Here is a 26,225-nt window from a genome sequence, read left to right as displayed (position 1 = left end):
TTTCTTATACTTAAAAATTCCTCCATAGCTTTGGTTTTTTTGTCAGGGATGCTTAGAAGTCCTCTATTTCATTAAAAATCCATGGTCCTTGGAGTTTTCATTTTGGGTTTCTTTCAGAAGGTAACAAGTGGGTTCTTTCTGTTTTCACTTTGTCATAGTTCTAAGAGCTGGACAGTTTTAAGATTTTTTGAAGTATGGTATCTAGACTCTCTCTCTCTCTTTCTCTTTCTCTCTCTCATTTTTGGTTATGGCATTCAGATAGCTCAGTTTTTTTCCTCCTCAATCTGTTTTCCAAGTCAATTATTTTTACTATGAGATACTTTATTTCTTCTTCTCCTTCTCCTTCTCCTTCTCCTTCTTCTTCTTCTTCTTCTTCTTCTTCTTCCTTCTCCTCCTCCTCCTCCTCTTTCTCTTGTCTTTTGACTTTGTTTTAATATTTCTTGTTGCCACTGGAGTCATTGGCTTCTATTTAGTACATTCTAATTTTCATTGTAATTTTCTAAGTTTGCTGCTTGGGCAAGGTCTTGTGCCTCTTGCGCCAAGCTATTAATTTCCTTTCCAATTCTTTTTTCTGTAGCTCTCATTTCTTTTCCAATTTTTCTTCTAGCACTCTCATTTATAAAAACATTTTAAACTTTTTTTTTTTAATTCTCTTCCAGGAATTCCAAGCTGTGTTTTGCTTTGAGGCCTTGATTATAGATGTTTTGGAGTCATTCTTCCTGTGTTTGCATCATGAGCATCTTTCTCACCATAATAGCTTTTTGTAATGAGATTCTTTTTTTGTTTGTTCATTATTCCAGTATACTTCCTGACTTCAGACTTGATATTAGGGATATCCACTAAGCATTTCTGGAGGAAAGATCTGTGCTGGTTTTGCCACTGCTTTCTTGGGGCAATGGCTGTTGTGTTATTTCAGAATCTCAAGGACAGCTCAGCTTGGGGACCTGTGAGCTTTCAACGTACTCAAAATGGTCTGATCCAGGGCAAACCCACATCTCTGTCCCCCAGTCTGAAATCTGGAATTTGGTCACCTAACTTTGGGTCTGAACAACCATATACTATTGCTAGACTCAGGCCCTGTTACTCATCTGGGAAACCCTGCTAGTTCCCATCTGGGAAGCTCTGCTGGTTCAGAGTCACAGACTGTAGGTTCCCCTTTGGTCCTAAATTTCTTTCCTGGTTATTTCTCTGCGGCTTCAGATTAGGCTAGAAGCTAGAACTGAGACTCTGCTGTGCTCTTGGGATGTAAACCACACTGTTGATGCTTGTTTCTAAATTTTCTTTTAGTTTGTTACACAGCCTAGGGCCAGTAGCTGCTCCATAATCAAGAACACCATCTCTAGACTCCACTTCCTTCCTCAGTCTGCCCAGATCTGTGACTAGATCTGTGTAGTGGGCAACAAAGCTGCCAGTTGACATTTATTCCTGTCTTAGAGCCTTTGTTGCCTTTGGTGCTCTATAAGACATGCTCTTGATCAGATCCTTTCTTCAACATCTACAGATCTCTCTTTTTCTTTATCATGACTTGGGCTAGAAAAATGACTGACTGTGACTTTGACTTGGATTTTCCCATCATGATCTGCTTTGCTGCATTTTGTAGATCTGTTTGGAAAAGTTTCAGGAGGGAATTTGATGTATTTCTTTCTGTTTCTCCACCATATTGCCTCTGTTTCCAAACTGAACTAGACTTTGAGCCTGCTCCCTGAGAGAACAAGGTGGTACAGGGGAGATTATTCCTTTGAGCTGATTAGGTGTAGGAAGTAGTCATTTGTTTATTCTTCTTATATCTTTGAAGTAAATATCCCTTTTTAAAAGCTGATTGAAGTGTAGTGATTAAATAGAAATGGGTGTTGATTACTGGTCCCTAACAATGGCAGGAACACTGATATGGGTGCTTTAGCCTATTGTGATAGAGAAGGGAGCAAGCACCTTAACCCCCCAGATCACCTCATGAAACCCTGAAGAAAAGATATAGTAGCCTGGTTCTGGAAGAGTGAGCCAAAACATACCTCATTACAGTAATATTTGAGCTTAGCTTTGAAAAAACCTAGGATTCTAAGAGACAGAGATGAAAAGGCAGTACATGTATAATGGGGGTTTGGCACATGCCTGAATCATCTAAGATGGTATGATCCACATGGAAGATTCTGGGAAATCTTCTTCTAAGAAATTGGAGATTCAGTACATGCACAGACATTCTACCTTGGCCTATCATGTGGTGGAAATAGCCTTTTCCATTGACTATATAGCTGGAATGTCTGGATTGAGTGCAGTAGTTATTTTTTCTTATATTGACATCCAAGGGTAGATTCATTCACTGTCAACCAGTGAGACTATACAGTAAAGGGGAAAAGGTCCTAGAGCAGGGGTGGGGAACCTGGGGCCTCAAAGCCACACATGACCCTCTATGTACTCAAGTGAAGTCCTTCGACTAAATCCAGACTTCATAGAACAAATCCTCTTAATAAAAGGCCTTAGCTCATGTGACTCTAAGAAATAGGCCTGGGATTTTGGCCTTTTATTTCTTCCTTTTCCCTTCTAGGTATAGGTAATGGAGTCACTGACCGTGGCGTGTCAACCATGGGGATCCATAAGCCCAAATATCCAGTCCAGGTGTTGCAGCTAGCACCCTGGGGAAGCTCCCAAAGAGCAAGGAAGTGGGGACACCAGACTAGTAGGTCTTTGGAGTTGAACTTGTTGGAACTAATGCTGTCTAATAACTGAGCCAAGTTGTGAACTAATCCCCTTTGTATCCTCAGAGACAGAGGTAGTGTGTGAGTGTGTATGTATGTGTGTCTGTGTGTGTATGTAAGGGAGTGGGAGTGGAAAGGAGAAGGAAGGTATTATATCTACAAGGTACTGGGGAAAATGTTCGTACATTTGCTATTATTATATCTTTTAAATAAATATTCTTTTGTAAAAGCTAAATTAATGTTAAGTGATTGAATAGAAATGGAGTGCTAGTTACTGCACCCCTAAAAATAAGAGAAACAGAGTCAGTGGCAAGTAAAATGGTGGAAGAAAGAAACTCTCCAGTTCCTTCAAAGTACCAGAGAACCCTTTGACTGGATTAAAATGCAATAGCTCATGAACATAATGGAATCCTAATGTATTATAAGAAATGACGAAGGAGGGAGTTTCAGAAAAGCTTGGAAAGACTTGTAGGAACTGATGCAAAATGAAGTGAGTGGAACCAAGAGAACAAGTTACAAAGCAACAACAATATTTTGTGAAATTTGTGGTTAGCACAATGACCCATCACAATTCCAAAGGATTCATAATAAAAACCAGTATCTATCTCCAGCAAGAGAACTGATGGAGCTGGTTGCACACGGAAGCTTTTTTCCCCCTTGTCCCTTCCTTTTCTTTTCAGAACATGGTTATTGCAGAAATTTGTTGTACAAACTTTATATTTGTAATAGAGTCTGTATTTCTTGCCTTCTCAGTGGGTGAGGGGGGGATTGCGAGTAGGGAGAGAATTTGGATCTGAAAATAAAATAAAATGTAACAGGCCTGGCCCTCAGACAATGGGACCAGAGTCGATCCATGTTATGCTTTCCAAGCATAAGTGACAATCTGTGCTGTGTATAGCAAATGGATATGGAACATTGTGTATGAGGGATAACAAAAAGGCCACTGCATGAAGACAGAGAATGTATTGGAAATACATGGGCCTCTCTAGAAATATATCTATATAGGCTTTAGAAAATAAAGCTGAAAGGGAACCATTACTCCCTCCTCTGGCTTCCACCTTTGGAATGTGGGTGTTGCTAGTTAGGTCTATACCCTCCTTGGTCAATTCCCACTCTTAATCCCTGCCCTCAACTCTGTCCCTACTGAGTCACTGTACATGAGTGAGGGGAGGGGGAAAGAGTGACTGAGGCCACATGACTTGATAGCTTCGCCTTGTCCCAGTATATAAAATGGTACTGATTCCTTTTCACAAAGAGGAGAAGAAGGAAAACTTCTGACCCAGTTTACTTCTATTTTGAGGGGAATTTGTTTTAGAATTGCCTATAAACTAAATTAATAGAATTTTCTTTCTCAGCTTTGAATAGCCTCTAAACAGGTCTGACTCTTTTGGATCAGGGCTAAAACGCTGGTCCTTTATAGATTGTTTTATATCAATACCTAAACAAGATTCCTTCCTATTGCAGCCTCACTATTGGCAAATAAAAATTACTGATCACCAATAAGTAGATTGATCATATTTATCCAGGCAGCAAAAGACATTTAAACTACTTAAACAGGAATTAGAAAATTAACTTTGCAAAATGGAAAAAAATAGCTTTTTCCCCTATTTTGGTTCCTATTCTCCCAAATGGAAAGTCAGTAACCACCATCCCATTCTGGCCATTGAAGATAGAGGCACCAGCGTAGAGGTTGCTGAGTCAGAAAAGTAGTACTTTCCTTCCTTGAGTAACAGCAGCAGTGGCTGAAATGTGTTTTCCACTCCCAGGGCCACAGAAAGAAGAAGAAATAATGGGAGTGATTGGAGAGATATGTAGACTGTGCTCATTTACATAGGCAGCTTACCTTCATGGCTGAAGCACCAGTCTTGGCAGATGAAGATGAGTAAGAAGTCCATTCTAGGCATGGGGATAAGTTATAAAAATTCACTGAGCCTTGAGGGGGAAATGCATTTTAGTGGAAAAAATTAAGAATAAAAAGGCCAACTAAGATTCCACAGAATCCAACAATGAAGAATGTTACCCACCTCCTGACAGAGCGCTGATGCAGAATGAGACACAGGGTTTTGAACATAACCAATGTGGGAATTTGTTTTATTTGACTGTGCATATGTATGTATATGTGTGTGTGTGTGTGTACATATATATATACGTATACACTAGGGATAGCATGTCAGATTTTGAGGAAAACTAGTAGTTGAATTGTGCTGGAAAATAAACTACATGGAGAGGGGTAACATGAAATAAGACTAATGGGGTAGTTTGGAGTAAAATTGTGAAAAGTCTTAAATATAATCTGTATTTTATCTACATGAAGGTGACATGATTAGATCTGGTCCTTAAGAAGATTATTTTGGCATTAGTGTGAAGGATAGATTAGAAAGAGGAGAGACTGGAGGCATGGAGACCAGTTAAGAGGTTATTAGTATGGGGGAATGGGAGGAAGTAGTACAGCCCAGACCACTCCATGCCCTTCTCCCATTACTCCAACAAAGATCTAAGAAAAATGACAGATGAAATAGTAATTGAGAAATCCCAGACCAGGGAGCAGGAGCAGTTAAGTGGACTCAGGAGGGAAGCTACAGCCAAGAGCAGAGCTAAGGCCTTGTTCCAGAAAGGTGAGTTATCATAGATCCAGTAGATCTAACATAGACCTAGCCTGAGGCTATGTAACTTCTTAAGAAGCAGGAAGTTCTATGGCATTGGCTCTCAAAACTTCTTGCATGGTCTGAGGCCTATAGCTACATGACCAGGGCAGAAAGTTCAGACAAGGTGGGAGCCTATAGCTATTTCACTCTGGACCTGCAGAACCTTCTATCCTTCTAGCCAACTGATAGGGGCTGGGACCAGTAGCAAAAATCTACTGGCACTCCAACCAGAGATTGTGTTTCCCTCTTTCAAATATGAGTCAAGGGCTTGCATATTTCATTCTTGATCAGATATCTTAGGACCCACTGAAGTCTTGCAGGTGCTCAGGGTCAGCCATCCCTGAGTTCCTTGAAGAGCAAAGTATTTAACATCCAGGCGGAGCAGGAACAGGACCCCAGACAATACAGGATAGTACCAAAGAAGGCCATCATATTACCTCCAGAAGTGAGCAGATCCTGGCTCTAGTACAAAACTCCGATTTTGAAAGTTAGCTCAGAAGAATGAGTAGTTTTTTTCTAAATCCCCACAATAAAGAACCAAAGATTTTTTATCATGTTAAAAACCTCCCCGCACCCACCTCAGTAAAGTGTTAGGGAGTCCCAACAAACTCAGAAGAGAACTCCAAAAATAACTACATGCCAACTCTCAAAGAAGGGGCTATTAAAGGAGTTCATTTGGGAAGTAATGAGGTCCTGGTCTTCCACTGTGACAGTATAAGTAAGAAGACAGATTAATGAGGAGGTAGACTAGAGCCTGTAGAATTAAACAACTGTTTGTATGGCACATAAGGAAAAGGGAAGAATCATTTTTTATTGTGAGATGTTAAACCAAGGTAACTAAAAAAATGGTAGTTTCCTAAGTAGTAATGAACTCAGGAAGAGGGACCTATTTAGAAGGGTATACTGTGAGTTCAGATTTGGACATGTTGAGTTATAGATGAACTGAGGTGTCTGCAGGAAATCTATGTGGAATTATTGAGCAAGTAGTTGGAGATGTGGGCATTTTTCTGTAGAAAAGTGTCCTTTTGGTAATGTCCTTTGTAAAATGTGGCATCCTAGGATTCATACACAAAAGTATTTATAGTTGCACTCTGTCTTGTAGCAAAGAAATCTAAAGAAAGTGAGTAACCATCCCAAAGAGATCATAAAAATGGGAAAGGGTCCCATATGTACAAAAATATTTACAGCAGCTCTCTTTGTGATGGCCAAGAACTGGAAATCGAGGGGATGCCAATAAATTGGGGAATGGCTGAGCAAATTGTGATATGTGAATGTAATGGAATACTATTGTGCTATAAGAAATGATGAACAGGAAGACTTCAGAGAGGCCTGGAAGGACCTATATCAACTGATGCTAAGTGAAAGGAGAAGAACCAGGAAAACTTTGTACACAGCAACAACCACAGTGTGGGAGACATTTTCCTGGTAGACTTAGCCCTTCGCAGCAATGCAAGGACTTAAAAAATTCCCAGTGGACTCTTGAGGCAAAATGTCTTCCATATCCAGAGAAAAAACTATGAAATTAGATCACAGAATGAAGCAGATCATTTTCTCTTAGAAAAAAAAATTGTGCAGGGTTGATGAAGGTGGTGGGGGAAGGAAGCCAACACAACTCAGCCAGTTCCCCCCTCCCCTTCCCAGGAGGTTTCTCTTCTCAAACCTAAATGGAGGACTATAGTTAAGAAATACTGAATACTTAACTTTAAGTATCACGCAGCAATTCTACATTTTAGAGTTCCTTAAGTTAAGAAAAAGGGCTGGCAGCATCCACTCAAAGCAGCAATCATTTATTTCTTTTGCTGATGTAGACCTGAGCACCAATGAAATTTGAAAAACTAATTATTTAAATGCTTAATATAGTGGTGTTTCTTATAAAAATCCAAACCGTGCTATAAAAAAAAGGAAGCAGGTAATCATCAATTGGGAATGGATGCACACATTTTGCTATTTAGATGTAATGGAATATTATTGTGTCATGAGAAATGATAAATATGACAGATTCAGAGAAGTCTGGAAAGACTTGCATGAATGGATGGAGAGTAAAGTGAGAAGAACCAGGAAAATAATTTATACAAGGAGCATACTAAATGAAAGGAAAACAACTTTAAAAGAAAGACCAACTTATCAACCCATCATAACTTCAAATGATAGATGATGAGCCATGATTATGGCACTGAGGAGATGAAACAGAAAGATGTGCTTACAGATAAGACCAATATGTTGATTTGTTTTGCCTGACTCTGTTTATCTAAAGGGAAGCCTTCTACTGAGGGTAGAAAAGTTGGTAGATAGGAGAATGATCCAAAATAACAAAAGAATAAAATGGGCATCAAAAAAGCATTAAAAATATACAGAAGAGAGGAGAAAGAAGGCCAGAAGAGGATCATAAGAGAAGCAGGGCAGTTTGTACCATCATGCTAAATATCTGACTATGTTCAGTCATTTTTCAGTTGTGTCTGAATCTTTGTGACCATATCTGGGTTTTGGGGGTTTGGTTGTTTTTTTTGGTTTTTTTGCAAAGATCCTGGAATAGTTTACCATTTTCTTCTTTTTTACAACTCATTTTACAGATGAGAAAACAGGCAGACAGAGGTTAAGTGACTTGCCCTGGGTCACACAACTAGTGAATGTCTGAGGCCAGATTTGAACTTAGAAAGTTGAGTCTTCCTGATTTCAGTGTCACACAGCTAATAAGTGTCTGAGGCCAGAATTGAACTCAGGAACATGAGTCTTCCTGACTCCAGGCAAGGCACTCTATCCACTGTGCCACATACCATCATGCTAAATATATAACATACTTAAAAAACCCAAACTGCCTGAAGTTTCTCATGTAAATTTACAGGTATTTGTAGCTTCTTTTCTCTGTTTTTTGAAGTGTTCATGTTTATTAAGTTCAATCAAGAAAAGAATACTTAAAACAGGGCAAGATAAAGTTACTAATGTTAACTATTAAATGGTTAAGCACAATTTGGATTTTAAAAGAAATATGAGACCGGGGGGGGGGGGGGGGTAGAGGGGGGGAAAGCCAAGATGGTAGAGTATAAAGATACACATATGCTAGCTCCCAACCCACAGCCCATAAAATACCTGTAAAGAAGAATTCCCAACAAATTCTGGAGCAGCAGAAGCCACAGAACAACAGAGTGGAGGAGATTTTGGTTCCAGAGAGACCTGAAAAACGGACACAAAAGGTCTGTCGCACACCAGACACAGAGCAGAGCCCAGCCCTGCCTTGGCCGTGCAGCACCGAGAGGAGCAGATCCAAGCAGGCTTCACGGACAGAATCTCCAGCGGCCCAGCAGGTCCCTCCACCCACAGGTGCCAAAGGTCAGTGAGAGGGCCTTTTTGGCTGGCAAGAGGGGAGCAGGGTGTCTCCATAACTCAGGCCCCCTTAGGAGGCAGCAGCAGACAAGGGCTCCCAAAGCTGGCAAGACCTCAGATCCATTGTGGAAGGTCTCCCCATAAAGCCCCTGAGAGAACTGAGCCCTGTGTGATGGCCCTGCCCCCACCTGAGCAGATGAATTTAATCTCACACTGAATAGCAGCCCCGCCCCTGCCCAAAGCCCTGAGGCTGGGAAGCAGTATTTGAATCTCAGCCCCCAAGCACTAGCTGGGCAGATCTGGAGGCAAGGTGGGTGTGAAGAGGAAACTCAAACATCAAGTCACTGGCTGGGAAAATGCCCAGAAAAGGGAAAAAAAATACGACCATAGAAGGTTACTTTCTTGGTGAACATATATCTCCTCCCCCCTTTTGGATAAGGAAGAACAATGCTTACCATCAGGGAAAGACACAGAATTTAAGGCTTCTGTATCCCAAACATCCAAAATAAATATTCAATGGGCTCAGGCCATGGAAGAGCTCAAAAAGGATTTTGAAAAATCAAGTAAGAGAGGTGGAGGAAAAACTGGGAAGAGAAATGAGAGAGATGCAAGAAAAGCATGAAAAGCAGGTCAACACCTTACTAAAGGAGACCCAAAAAAATGCTGAAGAAAATAACACCTTGAAAAATAGGCTAACTCAATTGGCAAAACAGGTTCAAAAAGCCAATGAGGAGAAGAATGCTTTCAAAAGCAGAATTAGCCAAATGGAAAAGGAGGTTCAAAAGTTCACTGAAGAAAATAGTTCTTTCAAAATTAGAATGGAACAGATGGAGGCTAATGACTTTATGAGAAACCAAGAAATCACAAAACAAAACCAAAAGAATGAAAAAATAGAAGATAATGTGAAATATCTCATTGGAAAAACAATGGACCTGGAAAATAGATCCAGGAGAGACAATTTAAAACTTATGAGATTACCTGAAAGCCATGACCAAAAAAAGAGCCTAGACATCATCTTTTATGAAATTATCAAGGAAAACTGCCCTGATATTCTAGAACCAGAGGGCAAAATAAGTATTCAAGGAATCCACCGATCACCACCTGAAAGAGATCCAAAAAGAGAAACTCCTAGGAATGTTGTAGCCAAATGCCAGAGTTCCCTGGTCAAGGAGAAAATATTGCAAGCAGCTAGAAAGAAACAATTCAAGTATTGTGGAAATATAATCAGGATAACACAAGATCTAGCAGCTTCTACATTAAGGGATCGAAGGGCGTGGAATATCATATTCCAGAAGTCAAAGGAACTAGGACTAAAACCAAGAATCACCTACCCAGCAAAACTGAGTATAATACTTCAGGGGGAAAAATGGTCTTTCAATGAAATAGAAGACTTTCAAGCATTCTTGATGAAAAGACCAGAGCTGAAAAGAAAATCTGACTTTCAAACACAAGAATGAAGAGAAGCATGAAAAGGTAAACAGCAAAGAGAAGTCATAAGGGACTTACTAAAGTTGAACTGTTTACATTCCTACATGGAAAGACAATATTTGTAACTCTTGAAACTTTTCAATATCTGGGTAGTGGGTGGGATTACACACACACACACACACACACACACACACACACACACAGAGCAAAGAGTGAATTGAATAGAATGGGATCATATCTTTAAAAAATGAAATTAAGTGGTGAGAGAAATATATTGGGAGGAGAAAGGGAGAAATGGAATGGGGCAAATTATCTCTCATAAAAGAGGCAAGCAAAAGACTTTTCAGTGGAGGGAAAAAGAGGGGAGGTGAGAGAAAAAACATGAAGCTCACTCTCATCACATTTGACTAAAGGAAGAAATAAAATGCACACTCATTTGGGTATGAAAACCTATCTTACAATACAGGAAAGTGGGGGAGAAGGGGATAAACAGGGTGGAGGATGATGGAAGGGAGGGCAGTGGGAGAAGGGAGCAATTTGAAGTCAACACTCTTGGGGAGGGACAGGATCAAAAGAGAGAAATAGAAGCAATGAGGGGCAGGATAAGATGGAGGGAAATATAGTTAGTCTTAAACAACATGACTATTATGGAAGTCATTTGCAAAACTACACAGATATGGCCTATATTGAATTACTTGCCTTCCCAAAGGGAATAGGTGGGGAGGGAGGGATGAAGAGAAGTTGGAACTCAAAGTTTTAGGAACAACTGTTGAGTACTGTTCTTGCTACTACAAAATAAGAAATACAGGTAATGGGGTATAGAAAGTTATCTGGCCCTACAGGACAAAAGAGAAGATGGGGACAAGGGAAGGGAGGGATGATAGAAGAGAGGGCAGATTGGTGATAGGGGCAATTAGAATGCTCGGTGTTTTGGGGCAGGGGGAGGGGACAAATGGGGAGAAAATTTAGAACCCAAAATTTTGTGAAAATGAATGTTAAAAGTTAAATTAATTAATTAATTAATTTTTTAAAAAGGAATATGAATAAATAGACACAGACACGAAGGAGAAGAAAAAAAATGTGTCACCCATCATGAATTTTGGAATGACTAAACAAATGATGGTACATGGATGTAATGGGATGTAATGTATTGCACCATAAGAAGTAATGAATGTAAGCAATTAAGAAAAAAACACAGGAAGATATAAACTGACACAAAGGGAACTTAGCAGAATTGGAAAAAACAGTGTGATCACTTACCAGAGTAAATCAAAAGAGAGATAAAACAAAACCAAACACTGGGTAGTAATAACCACCAAGTCTGATCTCAGAGAAGAGATAAGAAAAAGGGGCTCCCTCCTTAACAACTGGAGAAGGAGAAGACAATGGGTATGGAGCAAAGGTTCAAACTCAAGGTTGACTGGCCAAGATGGACAAATTTGATTAAAATGTAACTGGGAAATATTTAGCAAAATACGCAAAAATACAATATACTGTAGAGGATGTGAATTTGTGATTTTCTAAGTTAACTTGCAGCCCTGTGGGTGATCTGTTTCTATTTGAGTTTGACTTCACTGGATAGAGTAATGGAATCCTTCCCATCTAGCCAAATTCAGCTGATCTGGTGCTATCAGAGTGTCATATTGGAAAGCAGGTGGCCTGGATTTGGCAATGTTTCAACCTCATCTTTCCAGTCTCATTATATATTACTCCCCTTCCCACACTGGGATCCAGCCAGTCTGGCCTTCCCTCTTTCTCACACATAGCATTGCATTGTCTTTGCAATGGCTGTCCCCAACATAACTGTAAAGTACTCCTTCCTCTCCTCCCTCACTTCACCTTCTCTTCCCTTCAAGACACAACTCAAGTACCATCTTCCTTTCTGATCCCTCAGACTGTTGGTATATTCCCCCTCAATAAACCCTTGTTTTTAACATGTTATGGTTAAGTGACTTTTTAGTCATGTCTGACTCTTTGTGACCCCATTTGGGATTTTCTTTACAGATACTGGAGTGGTTTGCCATTTCCTTCTCCAGCCCATTTTACAGATGAGAAACTGAGGCAGACAGAGGTTAAGTGACTTGCCCTGGGTCACACAACTAGTGAATGTCTGAGGCCAGATTTGAACTTAGAAAGTTGAGTCTTCCTGATTTCAGTGCTCTATCCATTGTACCACCTTGTTTTTAACTAGTTTGTATATATTTTTATTTATTTTCTATATAGTTATTCTATATGGACTTATACAGCATACCCCGAAAGTCTTACTACATTTTCATCTTTAAGGTTTATTGTCTTTGTTTTCTCCCCCGACTCTTCCATTTGTGTATAAACTCCTTGGGAGTAAGAATCATTTCATCTATTTTATTTCTATTTGCCATGCCTTGCACATTGTAGGCACTAAAGAAATGCTTGTTGGTTGATTAACTGACTGATTGATCTTTGTTTTTGGAGTTGAACCCTAAGCCTATTCTCACCCTTCTCTTGACTCTCCTCCATCTCTTAAAAAAAAAACCCAACCGACTGAAAGAGGGACAGATTTGGATATCTTGCATATTCAAGTCTCTTGTGATTCCTCTACATCTTTCCCTTGATTACGTATTTGCTGAGGTCTACCTTGGTTCCTATAATCACTGTTAAGCACTATTATTATAATTACTAGGCAGGCCTCCATCCAAAGAAACTTTGAAGTCCAAAGTTTATGTCTTTGTCATTTCTGCTTTCTGTTGAGGACACCCTGCAAAAGACTTTTCAGTGGAGGGAAAAAGAGGGGACCCTGCTACTATTTATGGAAAGTACCCAAGGCAGGGAATCAGACTGAGGCTACTTTGGGCTATCGAGGACAATGAAATAAGGAGGCAGTTGGTGAAGGAGGAGGGAAGGGTGGCTTCTGAGCCATAGTGCTAAAAAGGACCAGGGGAAGACTTCACCCAGTCACACCAAGACAGAGCAGGACTGTCTACTTTCTTCTTCTCCTTCTGTTCTCCTTTTTTGGGGGGGCATCTTCCTCCCCACCCCCACTATAAAAATATAACATGGAAGAGGCCACGTAGAAGGATTTGACAAAGTTACGCATTTCCTCTCCACAGCCTCTTCTTCCCTACCTCCATCAGACCTCGGGACCCAAGAACCCTAAGTTAAAGTCGCCACCAAGGTTAGTTCCTCTAGTAATGTCTTGGCGTGTCTGGACTGTAGTGGTCCTTTTTAACCTTCTTAGCTGAAGGCCAGAGAGTTAGTGATACAAAGCATTCTGGTTTCCTCTGTCTTGTGTTCTATCCCTAAGACCACAGTAGAATATACTTTCCCTGGTAGAAAACAAAAACAAACTCCAAAAAACTGGACCAGTTGTACAGTTTATTCAAGGAAAAGTGAGTTTTTCAATCTCATTTTCTGGCTAACGATCGTGATTCTTTGCTTTTCTCTGTTTATAAAGTAATGGGCTTGATTATAAAGTCCTGTAATGAAAAGTAGCCCTCTGGAGGGAAGTCTGTTGAGAAGATCAGGTATTGGGAAAGATAAAATTTCACATAATCTACTTAAAATTATGCTGAAAATACTGGGGTGAGGAATAAGGCCTTCTTAGGATTTCAGAGCTGAGACAGACCTTCGAAACAATTTAACTCAACTCTCTATACTTATGCTTTTGTTTTTGTATCCCTCATGACTAGTGCCTGATACACAGTAGGTAATATAATTATTAATTAATATTTTTATAATGAATAATTTTACATTATTAACTAAGCCAAAATAAATGCTTATTGATTGCCACAGGTGAGGGCAGAGTCAAAATTAGGAATTCCAGTAACTAGAACAAATTCACTTGATCTTAGGGCTCAAGTTCACTCTAAGGCATGACCACTCTTGGGCATAGGGTAGATTTCAGAGAAAAGTCATGGGAACTGAGGATGCCAAAGATCCAGGAAGTCAGAATGTTACAAGGGAACAGAGGTTGGGAAAGAGGAGACTATGGACTAGGTCTCAAAAATATTGGGGAGGAAGGAATATGACTTGAGGGTTCATCCTTTAAAGTAGCAAGGCTCTGGAGAAGAAATGATGAATATTAACGTAGAGGTGCTTGCAAAGTGATGGTGATAGAGAGAGGGTCTAAAAGTGGCCATGGGGGTGGACTCCTCTTCCTTGTCCTGTGTGAGAGAACATCAAGCAATTCAGGTCTCAGTGACCACTGGTAGCAGACGGAAAGAAAGTAAGAGAAAGAAATCTAGGACTAAAGATTTAAAGCTACAAGGAGCCTTGAAAGTGACCTGTTCTATCCCACCCATTTCAGGGGTGAGGAAACTGAGGCACAGAGAGGTGATGCTCCAAAATTAGTAATTTTAGTCATTGGAGGACTAGATTTCAAACTCAGTTTCCATTTTTCCTCTGCACCACAAAAAAATCAAATTCTCCAAAGGTGTAGTTGAAAAGGATGGCAATGGAGAAGAGTGACTTGAGGAGAGCCAGGGCTGAGTTTACTGTGGATGGGAATGGGAATTTACAGGCCATGGTCACTTCTGCAGACTTCAGGTAGCCTTAACCATGATTCCCCAAGTTGATCCTGTACTAATCTCTTAGTCACTTGCATGTAATGAGTCCCCAAGCCAGGCACCTGTTTTGAGACAGGGGAAGGAAAACAAAGCCTGCCTACCCTGGTGAGAAAGCAGAAGTTTTGATGGTCCCAAGGGGTGGGAATGCTCTAGTAGTAAACTGATTGGGTGGCTGGTGTTGGGGGGCATGAAGGTGGAAAGAACATCTGTTGGAGGTGAAGGGCAGGGAGAGAATATCTTCCTCCCCAGCTCCAAATTCGTTTCCCCAATCCAGGGCACAGCCCCAATCGATGACCTAGAAGTCAGAATCAGGTCGATTTCAAGTTCCAGTGTTCCATTAAAAACCAAACCACACAAGAGGTCTTTTCTTTTTAATGTAAATACATTTTTTTTAAAAAAAAAAGCTGCTTCAAGAAGGAAATCATTCCTAGTACCAAGTCCCACTATGAAGACCCATTTTATTTTATAATGGGTGTTACATGAAAAGGGCAATTCCAAACAGCACACTGGGTTCCGGCTGCTTGTCTACAGGTATTTGCTGGAAGGACTCAGGTTGTGACTAGTCAAACTAATTTGCTTTCGGAAATCCTTGCATTCATCCAAAGCAGATGGGAGCTTTAGTGTTGGAGACACAAAGCAACAACAAGGACAGAAACCAAAACCAACTGAAACAATCGCTTCTTGGTGTTTGGAAACTGGCATTTGTGGATTCCATTGTGAGCTCCTGCCTTCAGTTTTTGACAAGGATTTCGGTTATCACTTCAAGGAGTAAGTACTAGGCTTTAAATTAACAGATGTTTTAACTCTTTTTTTTTTCCAGCTGGTTTCAGTCTCCTCTTTTACCAGGAAGTAGAAATTGGAGAGGTTCATGAGGAAAGCCTGAGATTAAAGCTACCAATTTTAACAATTCCTTCCTCTTTTAGCCAATTTTCCCGAGATAAGAAAAACAGAAACAGAAATGGAGTTAACTAGAAACCAACTTAAAGAGCAGAACCAGCCTGTAAAAGCAGGGAGGAACTAGTTTTTAGAGGCCAACCCAAGACTTTACATTTAAAAAGTGCTTAATTAAACTTTAAAGAGAGAGAGCTCTGAGAAAGTTGTGTACTGTACTCAGGTTTCCAGCGGTTGTTTCCACCCTTTCCTGAGAAGGCTGCCACGAAGTTCAAAGTCATCTCCATTTTATTAGATGAGTGTAAACCAGCAGCACAGAGTGATGCCACATTTCAGAACTTTACTTGTTGTCTATTGGTTTGAGCCACACAGGGCTGACATCAAAAATGATTCTGTAGGAAAGGGAGAAAATTGAATTTTAAGAGCTTCCAGTAGTTCCCTGTCCTGACTTTGCACATACAATCAATCTCTTTTCCTCTCTCTCTCTCTTTTTTAAAAAGTGTTGAACAAACACCAGAAAAAGAACATTTCTACATATAACAGAGGACAGAAAAAGACTTTTATATATAAAACTCTGAGTGTCTATTATGTACTGCTTGCTTTTTAGAAATCTATAATAAACTCAACATGTTACTTTCGAAACTATCTTCCTTGCTGGATTTTCTTCTGAACTTTTTTTGTCATTTTTTTGTGTGCTTTCTTTTAAAACTGAGCTTCTCCCTTCTCCCCCTTTTTGGTGACATTATCACTAGCTCCTTCTTTCTCCCATCATCCTCCCCCGCTCCTCAATTGGGAGAGAAGAGCGAAGAAAAAGAAAACTTTTATACCCAATAAACAGAGTCAAGTAAAACAAATCCACACTTTGGCTATTTTGAAAATAAATGTCTCATTCTGCACCTAGAGTCCATCACCCCTCTGTTAGGATGTAGATCAATGGTCTTCTGGAGTTGAGGTTGATCAATACATTGATCTGACATCTTAACTTGTGCAAAATTATTTTTCTTTATGTAGCAAAACCTTAGATTTACGCCTCTAGGTCAAATACATATTAGTAGCATAGGTCCCTAGAGCTCAGCATCCCCCTATCCCCCTATCACAATTCTAGGGGACACCCAGAAGGTATAATGGGGGTTCTCCTAATGCTTTTGGATGAAACTCCTATTTTTGGTCTACTGCCCTCTTATCAATGTTCTATACCATCTAAATTAATAGGTTAATGAATTAATGTTATTAATGTTCCATATCACCTAACTCAAAGGTGGAGAACCTGCGGCCTCGAAGTCTGACCTTTTCTGCTACTTTGATTCCTAGGAAAAATGGGTTCACACTTAATGTGGTTACTACAAATACTTTCCCCACTGAGTTAACTTCCAGGTGAGGAATAAAGGCCAATGGACAAGTCATACCTCTGCATGCACTGCATGGTGTCTTAGCTGCTGGACACATTCATTGCTAGCCTGAGTCGAGTAGATCACTTGAGTAGATCAGGATGGTTCCTTCCCAGGCTAGACCACTGGATCTCTAGTGGCTCTTTCAACCTTCTGAAATCACAGAAGACAGCTCCCTCCTAGAAATAGGCTTGCATAGAAGGCTATGAATTCATGGACCAGCCCAGTAGGGGGGAAGGGCAAGACCTCTACCAGCAATCTGGAACTCCAAGAATCACAAAAGAAAGAAAACAAGAATTTTTTCCCCCAAGCAATTTTTCCTTGGAGCTTTTTGTATATCAGTAAGTACTGCCATTTTTGAATTTTTTTCAGACCTGATATCCCCATCTCACATGGACTATATGTAGAGGGCCACTCATGGCCCTCATCCCGTTACTCACCATTTTTGACCTAGGTTGGTCAACCTCTCTGTAAGAAGTCTGATGGCCCTCAGTTCCTGGGGGCCAAAGGTAGCATGTCTATCTGATCAGCATTGGACCTGCTGTAACTCAGTACTCCTCAGTTCAAGGGATCCTTCAGCTTCAGCCTCCCTAGTAGCAGAAAATTCAAATGTGGGCTGCCACACCCAGCCTCAATGGCAAATTAAAAGACATTTTCATCATGCTGTAAATGGACAGGTGATAGTCACAAAATACTTGTGCACAATCTCAGATGGCAAGTAGAATCTTCCATTATACATTCCCAGCAGTGGATTTCCCAAGCATTTATGTGGATTGGCCACCTCCAGAACTGGGCTGTCATTGGTTAGACTCCCATGTGGTTACTGTACAAATGGTTCTCCTGGTTCTGCACACTTTATGCTGTATGAATTCATATAAATCTTCCCAGGTTTCTCTAAAACCTTTCCTTTCATCATTTCTTATTGTACTTTTTCATTATTTTAATGAATGTTACAATGCAGCCACAAAGCAGAATGGTCCTTGGGGAAAGTCTTTTGAAATCCTTTCTTTCTCCATATTCCTTTTTAAAACCTGCTTCAGAAACTCTGAAATCGAGCTAACTGGATGCAGATTACAGCCATGTTATGGACAGTCAATACAATTTTCCCCCTACAGTCAAGAGTACACACATTAGTCAGCTGGTACAGAGGCGCCAGCAGTCTACCAAGGGATTCCTAACTTTTAAAATATGTAGCGGATGTACTATCCCTCCATTTCTACCCCATTGTACCACCACTCTGGGGGCTTTAGGTAGGGTTTTCCTATTAAAATAGGAATGATTACAATTATAGAGCATTAAAAATCCTGATGTCATTCTAGGCTAATTCAGTTCAATAAGTATAGTATGTGTGAGGCTCTGGGGTAGGTATTGAGAATGTTGAGTGGAGAAACGCAACAGGCTTTGCCCTCAAGTTGCTTAGGGGATAGAATTACTATTCTTTGCAGAGGTGGGTGACTATGGATGTAGAATATTGCATATAACGTGATTTCTTTCATTAAGCTACTTTTACTAAATTGTTTTTATCTCTTTTTAAATTTGTTGTAAGTGATGGTTCTCTGGACAGAGACTATCTTAGGAAACATAAGTAATGTGTTTTCAAACAAAAGTTTTCAAACATTTTTAAGGGTCCAGCACATGGCAAAATCTCAATAAGTATTTGTTCAATTACTAAAGTTGCTACTACAGGATGAAGTCACAAATTTGTTCTAGAGATGGTTTCTCTTAAAAAGCTGATTGTAAAATTCCGTGTGAACATTTATTCTTCAGAAATCAGCAAGTCCTACAAATCAGAGCTTGATTTGTTAAGGTTCGGGGTTTTTTTGACTAGTTTTTAAAAAGTGACAGAGAAAAAGTAAATAATGCAGATAAATCTTAAAGGTGTATCATATGTAGGGGTTTTTTTTTCTGGGTCAGTTGTTAAACATTTACCAGGGTACGAGTAGATGATCTCCTGTGTTCCTAAGCACTATATTCACGCATTAAGAGTTGTGACTTTCTCACGTTCTGCCGGTCAGTTGCAGAACCCAGTGCTTCCACCTTCCCATTGTACAGTAAGGAAGGTTGGGAAAAAAAAGTTTTTCTCACAGTCAGACCTTTTACAGTCCCCCTCACTGCTAGTGTCTTCCCTCTGAAATACCTTCCATCAGCTCTGTAGATGTCTGGGCAACACTTGCACTTCTGGGTCTTATGACCAACAAGATTGAGGACTAGAAATTTTCTCCCATCCTCCCAACCACTCAGACAGTTCTAAAATAGGAATTATGTGCAAGAGATAAAGCAATTTCAACTTTCTACATGGCCTAGGATACTATGAACCCAAATGAGTCAAGAATGGAGGCAATTGGAGGCACTGGATACAGCCCTGGACCTAGAATTAAGACCTGACTTCTAATTCAGCTTCATACGGTTTTTAGCTGTGTTTGACTCTGGAGAAGTCACTTAACCTGTTTGCCTCAGTTTCCTCAACTGCAAGACAGGGATAATAACAACCTGTACATCAAACTGTTGTGAGAATCAAATGAGGTATTTGTGAAGTGTTTAGCACAGTGCTTGGCCCATCGTAGGAGCTATATAACATATTTATTCCTCTCCTCCAAGAGTGGAGAAGGCTCTGTACCCCCTTCCGTATTCAAACAGGGCTGTACAAGCTGACCCACTGGCCTGCAACAGAACTCAGTTCTATATTCTCCCTCACCCCACCTCTTCCTTGGCACAGAAATCCAAAAGGCAGAACTGTGCTCAGGCTGTGGCAGCTTAAAACACACTAAGTCACCACAGAGCCAAGCCACAGAACTAAGGAACAGGATAAGGGGAACAGGGCACATATATAGCTTCCCTACATCTGAGGTAGAGTCCAGAATCCAGCTGGGGCCAGAAGTCACTAGGGGCAGAAATCAATGCTGTTGGAACTGTGATTTGCCCAGTGCAGGAAGGGACTGGGACAGTTTTGAGGCCCAGCCCCCCAGGAACCATATTCAAAATGGTGTAAGTCAAAAGATGAATGACAGAGGACTGTTGTGGGGGGGCGGGCCAGGGAAATGAAATTACCAAAGATCTCAGAAGAAAGAAAACTCAATTAAAGACCCTCAGCTGCTAAGCAGATTAAACCAAAAGGGAAGATATTAATAAAAGAAGGGTATATGACCTCCAGATCTAATAAAAGAGTACAGACTTCTATGAAAAAAAATATTTCAAGACAAAAGAAAAATTAATCAACCCCCAATGAGGCAGCAAACCCTATGGATTCCCAAGAAAGCATAGAACTAGAGCAGGAGGTTACTGAATAGTCTAAAAGAAATGTGTGAAAGCAGAATTTATGGCCTGCATGACAGAAATAATTGGCAGATGAAAAACCTGAATCTACAGTGGCAAGTCTCAGCAAAGAATGGGAAAATGAACATTTGGGAAAGCAGCTATGCACAAGGACAATCTGGAGGAAGAGCGCAGAACATAAGGCTCATCGTATAGTTCAGCTAGGGCACAGTGACAGTCACTTCCCTCTTCCTGGGAGACAGGCCATTCTTAATTCAACCAAAGACAAACATGGAAGGTCTTGACTGTTGGGCTAAGGACTTCAGATTTCTTTCTATAATCCATCAGCAGTCATTATTTTTTTTGAACATGGGGAATTATTGGACCTGTGTTTTAGTAAGATTAATCTGGCCTCATTAAGCATAACTGAGACAAACCATAACGGAAGCTATCTCTGACCATGAGGTGAGGAGGGTCTGGATCAGAATGTTAGCCATGAGATGCAAAAAGAGGTCTAAGAGGCATGAGAAAGGAATGCATGGATGCTTCTGAACCATGGAGTTAACCTCAAGTATGAAGACTTTAATTTACAGCCAATATGTTCTTGGCCTACTTTGTGGGTCCTCACTCACAACATTCTATCTCACGTTCTCCATGTTTGGAATGCACTCCCTTGTTGGTACCCATGCTCCCACCAAACTAACAACCTGAAGGCTTTCCTGATCCCCACAACTGCTAATTGTATAGATTTGTGTGTACGTTTCCCAAGGCATGAAGGCTTGAACAGTACTAGCCATATAGTAAGTGCTGAATAAATACTTGATGATTATCAGGCAGACACCAGAGTCTGCAAAATACTCAATGCTTATCAATCACAAGCATTCTATCACTGAGGTTCTTATAGTACTGAATTTTGGCAACGAAGGGATTTTATCTGGGTTTTTTTCCTCATTGTCCAGGACCTATAGGGTTAGATGTTGCCCTAAGGATAAACAAGGACAGGTTGAACTGTCAATAGAACATTCTTCAATGTTTCATAGAATGTTTCAAAGAATCAACTAGGTGTTGCACAGCCTTCAGGAGAAAGTATGGGAAAACTCCATTTTTCAGTCCTGGTGAAGCCATTAAGCCACAAGTCATTGGCTGGTTTGATGCCTGGCCTTGAATCCTGACCAAACTGTCTCCGGAAACAAGTGTGAGCTGGAGTCCAGGATGGTTATTCAGGAATTCTTTTGTTGTGTTCTAAGAAAAAGGTCTTTTTTAGTAGCAAAGAACTAGACATTAAAAGGGTTGATCTGAAACAGTTGGGGATGATTTACTTAACAAAAAATTATGATATATCAATGCAATGGAATATGATGGGGCTATAAAAAGAAATGACAAAATGAAGAGTTTCAAAGAAACTTGGAAAGGTTGTAGAACTGAAATGAAGAGAACAAGAAATTTCTACCTTAACAATAACATGACAAAGAGAAACAACTTTAACCTTGAGAACTCTGATCCTTGAAATGCTCAACTACGATTCTGAGGTAATGATGAAGCATTTGCTTCCCACCTTTTAATATCCAAGATGGTGGGAATAAGTGCGGAGTAAGATATATATATTTTCAGACACAACCAATGTAAGAGTTAATATTGCTTGATGATGAATATTTGTTACAAAGGCTTGCTTCCTGTTTTCAACAGGAAATCAAAAGCCAAAAAAAAAAAAAATTAGGGAAAGAAGAGGGTCATTAAGGCAGCTTTAAAAAAAGTACACATAATTGGGGAATGGCTGAATAAATTATGGTATATGAATGTAATGGAGTACTATTGTGCCATAAGAAATGATGAACAAGAAGACTTCAGAGAGGCCTGGAAGGACTTATATGACCTGATGCTGAGTGAAAGGAGCAGAACCAGGAGAACTTTATGCACAGCAACAACCACAGTGTGTGAGAGTTTTTTCTGATAGACTTAGATTTTTGTAATAACACAAGAACTTCTTACCAAAAAAAAAAAAAAATCCCAATGGAGGATCTCAAGGCAAAATGCCTGCTACACTCAGAGAGAGAAATATGGAAGTCACTCACATATTGTAGCAGATCATGTTTGTGTATGTGTATGTGTTTGTGTATCAGGTTCTGATTTGTTATATGATTTCTTTCATTTATCTTAGTCTGACTACACAGCATGACTATAGTGAAAATATACTCAATAGGAAAGTATATGTAGAATCTATACAGAATTGTATGCAGTCGTGGGGAGGGAGGGGGGTAGTAGGGAGTAGGTGGGGAGGGATAAAATCGCAATTGTACGGCAGTGATTGTTAAACATTACAAAATAAAAAAATAAAAATAAAAAAAAAAAAGTACACATAAGATAGAAGGACAGAAAGAAGCCAGACAGCTTTGAAAACTAGTTTGAACTTTTAAGAAGAGAAGTCACATATAATACTGATTTCACACAGAGCCCTCATATTTGGTTCTGCTAAGATGTATATGAAAAATATTCATTTTATTTGGATAGTGTGGAGAATAAAAATTACATCTAGAAGAGAACCCATCCCACAAATGTCTTACATGTTTTCATAGCTACACATGGACTGAATTCTAGTTCTCCTGGGGTCTTCAGATGACTGCTAACTTCTCAGCTCCACACAGTACTTGTTTTATTGTAGAGCTTCATATATTTCTATTTCCTGGCCCTAAAAAATATTTCTGGGATTTAAAGGTGAGTCTGCTTTATTATTTTTAGACTCAGAAACCAAAATAAAAATTGACAAATGTAGCCACTCACTCGTTTTTTGTACTAGGCAAATCACTTAACCTGTCTCTGTTTCCTTTACCTGTAAAATGGGGATAATAACAGGGTTGTAGTGAGAATAAAAGGAGGAGATATTTATAAAGTGCTATGTAACCCTTAAAGCAACATGAAAAAACGCTGGCCACCAATTGTTCTTATTGGCTTGTTCTGGATTCAGTTCCTTGGAACGTACCAACCATCCTCTGAAGATGCCTGGTTAAGGGCATCTGGAGAGGCTGCCTGGAAACCTCTCCATCTATTCATTTCACCTTCACTGGTTCCCACCCTCCCCCCCCAGCCACTAATAGTAACAATGAAATTTATAGTTCATTTTAGAAACACACCAGACACAAGTTACTTCAATGTTCTCATTTTCTCAACAGTTTTATTGCCTTTTAAGAAAAATTTTGTAAAATATAAATACAAAGGCAGAAGAATTTACTTACAAAGTTAAAACACAGATTTCAAACATAAACACACAATTCAGAAAATTTTAGTTTTATGTACATCTCCAAGCAACCTCAACATATTATGTTAGTTTTTTTCCCAATATTTTACAAGGTACAGAAAAAATAGCTCAAAGTCTTCTTTAAATAAGAGCATAAAATGTTTAAACATATATAAACAATCCGGTTTGATGCGTGAAAACTAATTTCACAGCTTTTAAATTAGGATATAAAAGTTCATACAATTAGTTGCTGTGTATGGATATGGTTTTAATTTATATTACAAACTACTGGATTACATCCAATAGCATTTACCTGGCCAAAGCAGGCAATTCTGTAAACAAAACATAAAAAATAATATCATGAAGTGCCTTTTTTTTTTTTTATCAAATTCATTCTCCCAAACAGGCCACATGACTTTGATCATGTCACTTATAAAAATTACGGTTTGTGTCATCAGTGCTTTGTATGAAACAAAGTCAATGTGTGAATATTTTTCTTTAAAAAAAAAAAGTGTTCCAAGTAAAAACAAAACTTATTCCAAAGCATGTGTGCATTTAAAAGTAAAGAAACATTATATAACAATTTTCATAAAAACTGATTAAAGTTACTTTAAAAAAAATTCTTCCAAAGTCCTTCCAACTGGAATTCATTTCTTATATAAAGGAAAGATATTTTCATATGTAATAGTGTCCTTTCTTTACAGAAACAATTGTAATATAACACATATACATAAGCAAAAGAATGAACAATATATGTACTGTACATTAAGCGACTGTGGGTTTCACCAATGAACCTCAGGGAGGTCTTCGTCTGGATGTAGCCATTCTATTGAGGACCCCAGCAGATTCTGAAGTTCAGCTGTAAATTCGACCAAGTCCAACAATTCTTTGCTTTCAGGATTGAAGACTTCAAGGTCCTTGGGGCACGAAAACAACTGACTCAGAGATGTCTGCTTGTAAAACTCGGCCTCTGCGATGGTGACAATTTCCACATTTGGAAAATTGCACCGGAATATTCGGGACGACATCTTCAATTTCTTGACCACATCTGAGAGCAATAACCAGTTTCGGGGCCTAAGAAAAGGGAAGACCAGTGCTTGAAGTTACTGACAAAATTAAAAGTGGTTTTAAATCACAGGCAACTATTGAACATGTCAGAGAGCCGACTCAAACTGGGTTGGGAAAGTCACTCACTTCTAGAGGTCACACTGTTTAGCTATCTAACACTAGTGGTCTACCTTACACTAGGCTGGTGATCTCTGGCTCTCAGCTCATGGTACCGTACAAATGCTCCTCAAGCTGACAAAAAGACAAAGGACTCCGTCAACCAGCATCCTCACTTGAATGTAAAATAAGGTGACTAATGATACCACTCATGCCTTCCTTGTCAGTATCACTTCTGTATTCACAGAAATCATCTCTTTTGATCGACCTTAATAAGGCTAAGAAATATATTGTTACTCTCACGTTACAAATGAGGAAACCGCTTCTCCGAGAACGGAAGTGACTTGCCCAAAGTCCTCCAACCAAACTCAGGAGTTTTGCTTCCAAGTTCAATGCTTGTTGTATCGGAGAATTCTCCTAAACGCCTCAACTGGGAATCCTTTGTGAAAACAGACTAACTCCACAGGACAGGTATCAAAGGGAAGGAGCTAATTATGCAGATGAACAAATCTTCCAGGGTTTTTATTTTAGAGGAAACCTGTATTGCTGCTTCTTTTTAAGAGTCAGGTGAAGATCTAAGGAGTGTAGGAGGAGGAGAAACAGGGGCTGCCCTGTGGCATCATGAGCAAGCCCGCTACATCTCTTGTACCTTGTAAAGAGGTAGTATCCCTCAGACAAGTTAAATTACATTACAGCTTTAATGGTGCTGGATTTGGGATGTTCATTTCCCTTTTACCGCTTATCTTCAATGACCATTTTAATCCCTAGTCACTACTCACCCCCCACCTCAGACAAAACAACAAAGAAAATCCCCCCCCTCAAAAAAACCCCCAAACCACCAACAGTAAAGATACACCTTCTTGCCAGGCCTGGAGGGAAGAGCTTGTTTTATACCAACAACTGGGCTTCAGTTAGGAAGGCACATACTGACCCTGTGCTGTGGGGAAAGCCACTTAACCTGGTAATGTCCCAAGAACCTCCTTAGGCTTCTCAGCGGCAAAGCAGGTGGCCTTCTGCACCTCTTACTAAGAGTTCCCTACACCAAGGCAGTTATGTTGGCACCAAAAAAATATTCAATGGCATGTTCTGAAGCAAAAAACTGTCCCCAAGAGATCTACTGCTACAATTCATACCAGCATCAACCATATAAATGTGCCATTTATTTCACTATATACATTCATATTTAAAATATTAGGACAATTGTGGACAAATATTTTCTAAAATTGTACAAATGAATTTTCCTAACGGCCAAAGAGGGTAGTCTTCTCCCTCAACTACGCTGAAGTGTTACAAAACACTGCAGTTTGAAGTAGGTCTAAAGGAATGATGAGCTGGTGAGGGTATAAGGAAGAATCCCTGCTTGTGGATCTAAAAACCCCTACAATTTCCTGCAGTAACAATGGATCCTTCTTGGATGGCCTAAGACCTGCTTCTTTTCCACAAACACTGCTGTTACCTATATGACTCTGGACGTAGTTGGGTTTTGTTTTGGTTTTTTTTGGGAGGGAGAGTAAGGTTTGACATCTACTGTGAAGTTAACTAATTTCCACAATAGGTGAGGGAAGCTACAACAGATGAAAAAGGAACAAGTTCATCTTCAGTCTTGTTAGTTAACTAGTTCACTTGTAAGCTATAATCACCAACACTAATGGCATACTGAAGAACTTTGG

General features: G+C 39.7%; 1 protein-coding gene across 11 annotated transcripts in view; it reads right to left on the bottom strand.

Moving 5' to 3' along the window:
• Positions 1-23,297: 23,297 nt before the first annotated feature.
• Positions 23,298-26,225, bottom strand: part of BCOR (BCL6 corepressor) — a 145,189-nt gene continuing 142,261 nt past the window's right edge. For all 11 annotated transcript variants that reach the window (XM_072615161.1, XM_072615158.1, XM_072615159.1 and 8 more), the window contains one exon: positions 23,298-24,465. In XM_072615161.1, the coding sequence (XP_072471262.1) occupies positions 24,174-24,465 (292 nt within the window). In that variant the 3' untranslated portion in view covers positions 23,298-24,173. The remainder of the gene's footprint in view (positions 24,466-26,225) is intronic.

This window comes from Notamacropus eugenii, chromosome 5 (assembly GCF_028372415.1).
Source record: "Notamacropus eugenii isolate mMacEug1 chromosome 5, mMacEug1.pri_v2, whole genome shotgun sequence".
In the NCBI taxonomy this organism is placed as follows: Eukaryota; Metazoa; Chordata; class Mammalia; order Diprotodontia; family Macropodidae; genus Notamacropus; species Notamacropus eugenii.
The sequence above is the reverse complement of the archived record's forward strand: the minus strand, read 5'-3'. Positions and strand labels throughout refer to the sequence as shown.